General features: G+C 45.0%; 1 protein-coding gene across 3 annotated transcripts in view; it reads left to right on the top strand.

Moving 5' to 3' along the window:
• Positions 1-34: 34 nt before the first annotated feature.
• Positions 35-10,393, top strand: part of LOC110976331 (putative flavin-containing monoamine oxidase A) — a 22,337-nt gene continuing 11,978 nt past the window's right edge. The window contains exons 1-6 of one of the 3 annotated variants that reach the window (XM_022229515.2): positions 35-244; positions 4,744-4,932; positions 5,471-5,687; positions 7,801-7,888; positions 8,369-8,543; positions 9,369-9,483. In XM_022229515.2, the coding sequence (XP_022085207.2) occupies positions 236-244; positions 4,744-4,932; positions 5,471-5,687; positions 7,801-7,888; positions 8,369-8,543; positions 9,369-9,483 (793 nt within the window). In that variant the 5' untranslated portion in view covers positions 35-235. Of the gene's footprint in view, positions 245-356; positions 844-4,743; positions 4,933-5,470; positions 5,688-7,800; positions 7,889-8,368; positions 8,544-9,368; positions 9,484-10,393 lie in introns of those variants that run through there. The other 2 variants (XM_022229517.2, XM_022229514.2) reach the window with 2 other exon arrangements.

The raw sequence follows: 10,393 nt of genomic DNA, 5'->3' as shown, positions 1-10,393 counted from the left end.
TTTCCATCGAATACTATTTTACACCATTCTAATGTAGTAACAGAAAAAAGGTGTTCGTCATAGAAGCGTGTGTCAAATGCTACATCGCTGCCAGACACTATTGTGGCAATCTTTTTTAAAGAGATAACCTATTTTGCCAAAACGTCAATTATTAAGAACCTGACCATCAGCCTTCGACTGAGTAAACACACGCATCGACTGCGAACGGGCAACCTCTACGGATTCTGGATAGGAGATGAATACGGTAATAAGGCATCATTCAAACCATTATTCGTTGGCGATTAACTCGGCAACAGCGCATTATTAATTATTGTTTAACATAGAAGTTCACAGTACTGCGACATGAAGGCACTTGTCCTCAAAGTAAAAGTATATTTTAGCCTTATATAACAGCCGGGCAGCATAGTGACATGATTTACACGGCACCCGCATACCAGCATGTTTTACGGTTGAGTTAACCCTGACTGCATATGATAATTATAACCCGTCCAAAAAAAAACTGCAAAACGAGAGAGACAGGCAATCGCCATCCAAGCACAGCGAACTCGGCAGTGGTTTTGATGCCATCTAGGGATGGCAAAAATATACCTGTGTGTAATAACATACACTCAAAACGCACCAGCGGGGGGTTCGCATCTCAACTTCACGCGTCGCACGGGTTATATGACAAAACAATAGAATTAATAGCTCAACGACGGGTGGCGGTGAACTTTGCTCCCGGTGCCTGAAATTTGGCGGAAAAGGGGGCCCATCACATCCTGGCAAAGGAACAATTTGCAGCTGTCAGTGGAGCACACTCGGCGAACCTGACGGGGCAAGATGAGCTTTCTCTCCTCGCTGCTGGTATGTATTGACATGGTGGTTCGTAACTACAGCAAGCCAGCAATGGAAAAGCATAGGGTATCATGGGACTGCTAACAGATGTGCGTGTACCATTTACGGTCCATGGCGGTCAAAGGCAAAGCTGTATAAAAAGCACAAACCAATCAGCCAACCAAATAATCTCTCTGGATCAAGTCTGGATCTAAAATACGTCCGGGTCCCACTGAGGGCGTGGAGAGATTTAACAATGACCTCGGACATTAGTCTTAATACGGACCTCGGACATTGGCTATCCAGTAAAGCGCAATTTAAGTTTGACTGCAAAAATTCACTGATCCCCGAACGAAATCGATCCCTAGTAATTCTCGTGGTTAGTAAGTAGAGACAAAAGTATTGGAACATTGATAGCTGCGTTTGTTTGCAGATTTTGTAGAAGTACCTGATTGAGTTTCTAATCGATGGAAACACAAACACATTTCAAGGCGTATACGAAATGTACAGCACGGGCAATCGGTCACCTGCGGCGACGGAAGAAGCGCGACTGACAGACTTTTTGCAAGACGAGCGATGAAATTATTTCACACTGTGAAACTCGCAGCAGGCCAATATTTTAGCACATAGGGCCCTATCATTGTGACAAAATGCCCTATAAAACGGGCAGGGTCAGTTATTTCCAGGGTAAAAATCAAACATTTCAAACGCTTCGAGCACAATTAATCCATGACCAAAGAAAATGAGGAAAAGAGTAAAATGTCCAACTCGGAGACGTTGGCACCCTGGTGAATTCTAGCCCTTTGCTATATGAAAATCGTGCAGCTGGCATGGTAGCCACAATACAGTGAGAAATATTGTCATTAATTTAATAAATTAACATTCAGGGTAGCCGTAGCAGTCCCCAACCCTCCAACAAAAATCAACACTGTTTGGTGTTATCAGCTGACCATACCATAGGGAGTTACTTTAACACCGCTGGTGTTACTTTGCACACCTATAAGTGTTATAGTGCACTGGAGGATATCAAAAGTAACACAAAGTAACACTAACATTTCTAACACCAGTGAAAAGTGTTGGTGTAGTCCTTTGATAACATCGGGGGTGTTAAATTTAACACCCCAGTTTTTGCAGTGAACGGTTGGAGGACTGTTGGATTAAAGACGAACTCGCTGATCATACAATGAAACAAGAGGCCTAATAATTCCTCTCTAAAAAGCTAATCTGAAATCGTGAACCTCCAGATAAAGGGGTGTTACTAGTCCACACACTTTAGACAAATCTGGGAAAAAGAACAAGGCCTAGACGCCATTCCTGCGGAGCCATCCTTTTCGCACGCAGAGGTACACGCCCGCGTTAAGTTCCTCACCGGTCAAAGGGTGACGTCAACATTGATCTCCAGTTAAAGAAAAAAACAACATACATCAAAAGTCCTTTTAAACAGCAACACAAACTATAAACAAAATCAAAATGATCAAACATTAAAATTTAAATCTGACCGGACATACAAAACTGTCAAAATGTTAAATAATGTCAATTAAACTAATATAAAATAAAACTGATGAAATACCCTCAAAAACATATTACTACACTCAAAAAAAGTCAAAACGGCTCTAGACACCGCCACGCCTTGGTTGTGAATGAGTCGGCGGTTACCAGCGCCCTGCGTGGGTTACTGTCGTCAAAATTACCTCCTCAAGCTTCAACCATGGTTGCATGATTACGTAATTGCCCAATTACGCGTCAGAGTATCGGTGCCAAGACTTAATCCCTCGGAAATGAGCCATCACGTGTGATGACGAAGTGCGCTGGTTGAGTCCTCTTTCGGGGTGGTGGGTGAAAGAGATGCGCATTTTCTACGAATTAAGCACAATTGCTTCATTAAAACCGCCTCAACCTTCATTTCAGGTAGCATCCCGCCAATTAGGAAGGTGCTTTGGACGGGACACCTTTTTAATCACTTCCGTTACTAAAAATGCACACTGGAATGGGAGAAACTTTCATTCAAGGAAAGTCGTCGTTCCCTAATACCCGCGTAAATAGCTCAAAAGAAATAAAGTACGCCAGTGAATGGTAACTTGTTTTACAAAGTAACAAGCAGAGACAGGAGATATATAAATACAATTTATCAAATATATAAAGTTTTCTAATTTTAAATTTATTGAGAAAAGGCCTGACAGCTCGCACTGACATCAGAACGAGAGGACACAGCTGTAGCCAAACGCGTATCAGATCTCCTATAAAATAGGCTTCTGGCGTGACCCTAGGTAATCAAGCGTCTCCTCAAAACACGCCAGTTTGATTGATCTCTTTTTGGTTGGTTTTAATACCTCTTTTTTTCCTGGGTATATTTTTGTGCATTATCCTTTCTATTTGCCCCTGTAAAGCGCAACGATCGGAGCCGATGTACATATTTAAGCACAAGAATTATACGACACGAATTAATTCAATAGAAAAAATATCAGGAATTCTGGCAGCGCTTGGTATTTTAGACTCCATAAACCGTGTGGCTTTGGACAGGTGACCAATTACAAGCAACAACGGAGGCCACATATCTGTAAGAAGATTTTCCTTTCTTTTATCTTTGAAATGCATTTAAATGATTTAATTGACTGTTACCATGTCATCTGATGAGTGCTGACAAATCTCACAGCTGAATTGTTGATGTTGCTCAGTTGAATGGTGCATTTTATTTATGTGTGACTTGCGCAACCGATCCTGTATTTTCCTGTACAAAAATCTTAATTTTTCAGAGGGCCCTTGATAAGTGGCACTTAATGACCACCAGAGTTTTACTACCAACGTCTTGCCCAGCATGGTACCTGAAAGGGGAGATATCATCATGACTATTGGCTATTGTGGGCGTGGCGACCTTGCTCCTGGGTGAGGCTACATCTACCTGCATGCTTCAACAGACATGGTGTTTCAGCACATCCAGCTGGAGTGCAAGAGCCATTGAACGATGGCGAAAGGATGGACTGAACATTATTTTGGTTAAGGATTACTTAAATTGAATTTGTTATTTGCTGTGAGTTTGTGGTTTCACTAAATGTTGGAAGACCGCCTTAGTGGTTAGTTAGTCACCTAGTGTCTAATTTAACGTGGTGCATTTTGCCTGGGTGGCTCGTTTTGCCTTTATGGCTCATTTTGCCTGAGTGGCTCGTTTTGCCTGGTTGGCTCACGCTGCCTTTGTGGCATGTTCGCTGTTGAGTAATTTTGAGTAGGAGTGTATTTTGCCTTTGGTGGCATATTATTATGTTGCGCCCAGGTGACAATTCGTAATTTATTTTGATGGTCCCTACACGTGTACAAGTTTTGGTGTGTTTATTTAATTGACAACCTTGGTGTAAGTTTGAATGTATATTGTGAATTGAATTTCATGTCATAGTGATAATGGAGCTCCATGCAGTGCACTGATCGATGTATTAGTGTTTTGGGGTGTTTCGTGATTGCAAGCCTGGTTCATTTTAATCTCAAACTCGATAAACTGTACTGATATATTTTAACATTGAGGAATTATACACACGGAGGAGAAAAACCTGTGAACCTTGGGACTGTAAATAAATGATTTGAATACTAGACAGTTGCCAAGTTTGTTTACTGACGGAGTTCTCACAGCTATCCCCACTGTTTTATGTCAGGAATGAGGCGGTAAAGAGATATTCAGACAGGATCCACCTTGAGCAGAAGTCCCCCCCCCATTGGTTGAAAAGAGCCATATTGGTAGGGAGTGTTCATTTTGCTGGTAACGATGTGACCGTAACGCGTGCATTTCACAGTCGTTTGTGAACCATCAAAATACAGTTCTCACCAATGGAGCCTCTGTAGGGAGGAAAAGTGCGCCCTCTATTGGTCCCACTCGGGGCTCATAGTTCCCTCTTCAAAGTCCACAAATCGTTCTCTTCAGTTAAACATATTCCTCTCATTCAGAAACGCAACGAGCATCCAGGAGGCAGGAGCGAGGCACCGATCATCGTAGAGAACGGGGATTCTGCCGCGGTGGAGACTGACGGCCAAGACATGACGACCAAGGCCAAGGGTTCTTCGCCGGCAGCGGGTCGGAGTCCCTCTCCAAGCCCGTCACTAACGCCTCGGGGCAGCACTGTCGCCACTTCACTGGTAAATATATGGTCCACCCCTTACTTCCAGCAGTTCAGGGAAGTGCAATCTACTTCTGTAGTCAATAGCCTCAGAGTCTTTCATGTTCGTGCATGTTTGTGTATTTGTAGGTGATACAGGTGAAATCCAAATACAGCAGGTCCAAGGACCGGGCAGAGTGAGTGACGTTTCTTGCTTAATGCGGTGTCACTGCGTGGTATCGTGTCTCTTTAAAACAGACGAAGCGTCTCCATGAAACAGAATCCAATGACGTAGATTTTGAGTTTCTAGCCATGTCAATGGGCTAGTTTAGCACGAAAAAAGTCTATGGCACTTCTTAACTTATGTTTCTCATCGTGAGTCCTATGGATTACGTACACTTGTTCCATGGACATAAGGACCCAATTCATACGTAAAAACGTCGTGGAGACATAAGAAAGTCCCCACTAGTCTACTCAGTCCTTGCTCTATGGTCCAACTGTGTTATTTGGCTGCATAATCTGATTCCACACATTTCAAGTCTCTGAAGTTACGAAAAAATCTCCTTTGATTGAAACAGGCAAGTGCCCTCAAGCGAATTTCCACAGGGGACCTATTGACCGAGCTTCATGCGACCAACCGGGCTCCTGCCACCGGCACGGACGTGCCAGACCAAACAGAGAAGCCGCCTGTGGTGAACGTTGTGATCGTCGGGGCAGGGCTGGCAGGGCTGGCGGCAGCTCATAGCCTTCGCTCCGCTAACCAGGGAATCTCCATCTTGGTGTTGGAAGCTAGCGGTTAGTTGAACTTTCGCTCGTTTCCACCGTTATTAGGCCTACTGGACGCTGGGATGAGCTGATTTCCTTGGGTTGCATGACCGTCCGTAATTTCTTTGAATCCCCATTGGATAGAGGTACACCATAGTACTATTGCGTAGAACGTACGTGGGCTAGGCTAGGTACCTTCAATTTAGCTGACTTGGTCTCAGCCTCGTTCCCACAGTCCTGCTTATTAACACACAGCTGACACTATCAGGGTTTCGTCCTTAACAAAATCAAGCGAAGGGTAAAGGTAAATCCTCCTTGAGCAGAAGCACCCCCTCATCGGTTGAAAAGAGCCATTCGGGAGTGTTCGTTTTATCGGTAGTGATGCAATCGTAACTCTTTCATTTCCTATTCGTTCGTGAACCACCACAGTTCAGTTCAAACCAAAGGAGCCGCCGTTGCTTAGGAACTTGCGCCCAAGCTTGGTCCAGCTCTGGGCCCATAGCCCATCCCAAACTGAGTTTGGGCGGGGTGTCTTCGTACGTTCATGAACAGCTTGAATTGTTGTTCGTGGGTCGGCCACTCGAACGCCGCAAACGTACAATCGGGTATATATCACTGATAATTAGATTGTGTGGATTTCCATACTCTATTCATTTTTATTTAAAAAAGGACATGTCATTTTCTGTGTAATGGAAAATTATTAATTTACAAAACTCTTCCATCGTCTCCCGCTTGTCGGCCATCTGGCTATTTTTGCGGCAGTCCAATAATCAAAATCTCGCGCGTTTTTCCGTGTGTTCATGCAAATTCCTGACCAGGCGGTGGTGTGTGATCCCCATTCCGAGAACAGTGTTCTTGAGTCGTGTTCCTGCCGTTCGAGTGCGAGAATAAGAAACCGGTGTCACGAACAGGCCGCCTGAACTCGGCCCCAGCACATCGGGGATCTGCACACTGGTGAGGGAGCTCTGGGGTTGGATTGAGTTTGGTTGAAATTTGCCTGTTTGTAATTTGATTTCAAATGAAGTGAAATGAAAGAATTTCCGCTGTTGGTTCGAGCAACCCATTCCTATCCCACAACCCCCAGACCTGGGGGCAGCTGGAATTTACGATGGCACGTCCAACCAAATGGAGATGATAATAGATTCGACATTTCAAACGTCAATACAAGGTGCCGACGCTGTCGAAAGTTATGACAAATTGAAATCACTGATGAGTGATGATACACGGATACGACCCAAAAGCGGCGAAGACAAAAGCAGTGAGCGTGATTATAACAATGAAAGCAACAGAATTAACGATGAAGAGAAACCGACACACGACGATCTCTCTGGAACACGAATCCTCTGCGTCGATCAAAACCAATGCAGGCGATCCATAACAACGCACCTCCAAGAGTTTACAACTCGTTGGCCAATCACTACGCAGACAGATTTCGCCTATTGTGATTGGCTAATACGTTGCAAACTCTTGGAGGCGCACTATTGTGAATCGCCCGTATCAGAACAAAGATCAGAATCGGCCTGTCCAATATGCGGAGCTAGGCAATGCTATTTTGCTTTACGTAGCAACGCTGCAACCTCGGATGATTGATTGAAAATCACGTGCACGTACACACGGGACGGAAAAAGACAAAAATAAGGAAAAATCTGAAGTCAAATTCACAGCAACTTTTTTTTTCATTAGCAATATTCACCGCCTGGATCAGCAAGGTCACAATGTAATCAAGACATGAATTCCCAGAGCTCGTCATAAACATGTCAAATGTTGGTGACAAGTTGTCCTCGCAAGACGCCTTTAATTAACAAAATTACTTTCACTGCAGACGTATACGAACCGCGCATGGGCGGAGTTGCTCCACCAGCTGAAGGAAAGCCTCTCCCCTCACGCTGCAATTTATTTGCCCTTTTCTGCATCTTTGAGGTCTATTTTGTTCTCAAAGCAGAAGAATGTATTGATCGCCATCAGCTGCATTTTTACATCTCTCTCTGTATTGTGCTTTTCTCATTTCACTGGTTCGTGCAAGTTGACAGTGCCTCATTTCTAGACTAAACGTACCATTATTTTAAAGATGTTTTCCCCTTAATTTGATCACTGACCAACATGTCTTGATTCTCTTTTACGTCATCCTTTTCTGGTTTGACAGACCGAGTTGGAGGTCGCATATTAACTCGAGAATTGGAATCAAACACAGGTCGGGACTTTTGGGATCTTGGTGCTCAGTGGATTAGTGGGTCAGTATGACAGACTCTCATGTTATACTTGTATCGAAAGACTGAAGTAAGTCTTCAATATCGACAGGTATATTAAAGCAGGCTCAGACAGTACAGGCCATGGCTGAAGAGTCTTCGATTAGACGCGATCTTCATGAAAACGCAACCATGGACGCAGATAGTCATAAGTTTGCTGACTGTGTGCATGACTGTACGCATCTCAGTGATGAATGCAGCATTAAAAAAAAGCGGGAGCAACATTTTTACGGAGGCCGGGGGACCGTTCACCTCGGATGAAGGTGAACCTGAAGTGTGTTTTTTAAATTCACTATTTATCACCAATTGAGGGCAAAAACAAAGGGAAAGGGAAAAACGTACTTCCCAACAAAAAAAAAATCATATACAGAACGAAACGTGGGTTGCATCCCAGTGGATTCTCCACGAAACCTGCATAATTACACTGAAATCATGACAACACTACCCCTTGACCCACCCCCCCAGCTCTCAGATCAAGATGATGCAGCTCATCGACCAACTGGACCTTCAGATTTACACCCAGGCGGAGACCGGGGCCCACTTGGCCCACTTTGGAGACGGCAGGAAGGTGCAGTTCGAAGCGCAAACTCACCCGCTGTCCTCCATGACTAGGTACGACTACACCACGTTCATAACAAAGGTAAGGCAGTGCACCATTCTGCGAAATCAGCGTGGCTGCGGCCATGCAGGTTCTCTCCGCCTCGAGCAGAAGCGCAGCACACCCTCATTGGTTGAAAAAACAAGCCTCGTTGGTCGGGAGTGTTCATTGTTGTTGGTAGCGACACGCCGGTATCGCACGTATTTCATTGTCGTTTGTGAACTAGCGAAGTGGAGTTCTGACCAAAAGAGTTGCCATTGCTTGGAAATGGTGGCCTCTATTGGTCCAGCTCGGGGCTCATAGAGTAAAGCTGCGTCTATATGAGACGCGGCTGCAGCCGCTAATGCATGCCAGTGGCTTCCATACGCGCAGAAAAGGCAGCTGCAGCCATTACTTTGGACGGAGTCTAACTTTCTGGCACTCCAGGGAGGGATTGGCCTTCGGAAAAATGAGATCAGCCAGACTCTCATGCTACTCCTAATATCACATGGTAGCCATCTTGCATGGCAGTTCTTCTGTTCCACAGGGAAACCTCCTAAGTGCACACTCTGCGGAACAGAAGCAGTGGCCTGCAAGATGGCAGTCATGCAAACCCTCTATAGGGCTTTGGCAGTTTACATCAATTGAGCGATATCAGCACTAACTTCATTACACATGAAGCACTCTGACAACTCACGTATGTCTGTTATTATTCAGTTTCGATACTGTGAGTTGCAGGTTTGATTTTCGATTGATTTTACACTATCATGCTCCATCAGAACACTCACTGCGACCCCGTTCGCTCCTCGTCAATCCACCTAAAGGCGCACAAACACTTCCTGTTGAACTCCGCTCCGTTTTTCTTTGTTCGCCTGGTGCACGATTCAGGTCGAGAAACTTCGACTGGACGTCTCCTTGGAGACCCCCGAAGACTGCCCCATGGCGCTAGAGTGGGACTCGATGACCCTGGAACAGTTCCGGAAACGGCACATTTGGACGGCAGGTTTGTGGCCCACTGACTCGCTGCGACTGAACATCACCTGTTCTGAACCTCTTCAATTAACAAATTTCGATTATTGGTTGAGAATGCAGGAGAAACAAAATTTTGGGTTGTCACTAAAAATCGTCAACACGTCCGAGTTTTAAATTAACCTTATGTAAGAACCGGGCTATTTTGGCCCATTTCGCAGCCGGGAGTGCCCCTAAGAACTCGGTTGTGCCTCCCACGTTGTTTTCTTTAAATTTGGCGTGTAAAAACACTCCGTATCATTACAACTGTGAAGTTTGGACTCTGTCAGATTTACACATTTGTTTTGTTGTTGGGGTCATTTGCATTTCAGTGCTACAAGCGTGCCAGTATACGCGTGCATTGGGCATTGCAGTGGAAAAAGTATACGTTTTTGGCTGACCAGTCTCGGAAATATGCGCGCTACGCAAGAACAGTGTGTCCGATTTTCACAAAGTTTGGTGTCAAAATGACTGCAAAGAGTACTCTGAAAACGTCTAAAGGCCCACCTCCTGAAAAATATGCACTGCGGCGATATCAGGGAGCCCCGGCTCCTTTAGGGTTAGGTGCAGCCCTATATGAGAATTTTGCCCAAAGGAGTGTGATGCCTTGATTGCACTTCAGTTACGTCTAGCAAAGTGTCTACGGGCCCCACTGATTGTGCGCGCGTGTTGTCTCCGAATGACTCCGGATGCCGCATCACGTGCCACTGTAAAATCAAACTGGCTCATTACCGAGCAGCAGACGGAAGGCTTGGGAGCCACCTGCGCGAATTTCCCCATCATCCGCGGCTGATACCGCGCGAATTCTATGCTTGCTGGTTCTACATCCCCAGCGGTCTTATTATAACATCTGCGCAACAATTCACTTCCTCCCCAGACACACACTCTAAAAACAGATACCGTAT

Source organism: Acanthaster planci, linkage group LG11, assembly GCF_054643075.1.
Source record: "Acanthaster planci isolate LZ-2023a linkage group LG11, COTS_SCS, whole genome shotgun sequence".
Classification (NCBI taxonomy): Eukaryota; Metazoa; Echinodermata; class Asteroidea; order Valvatida; family Acanthasteridae; genus Acanthaster; species Acanthaster planci.
Note: the sequence above shows the minus strand (reverse complement) of the source record. Positions and strands in the feature narration are given on the sequence as shown.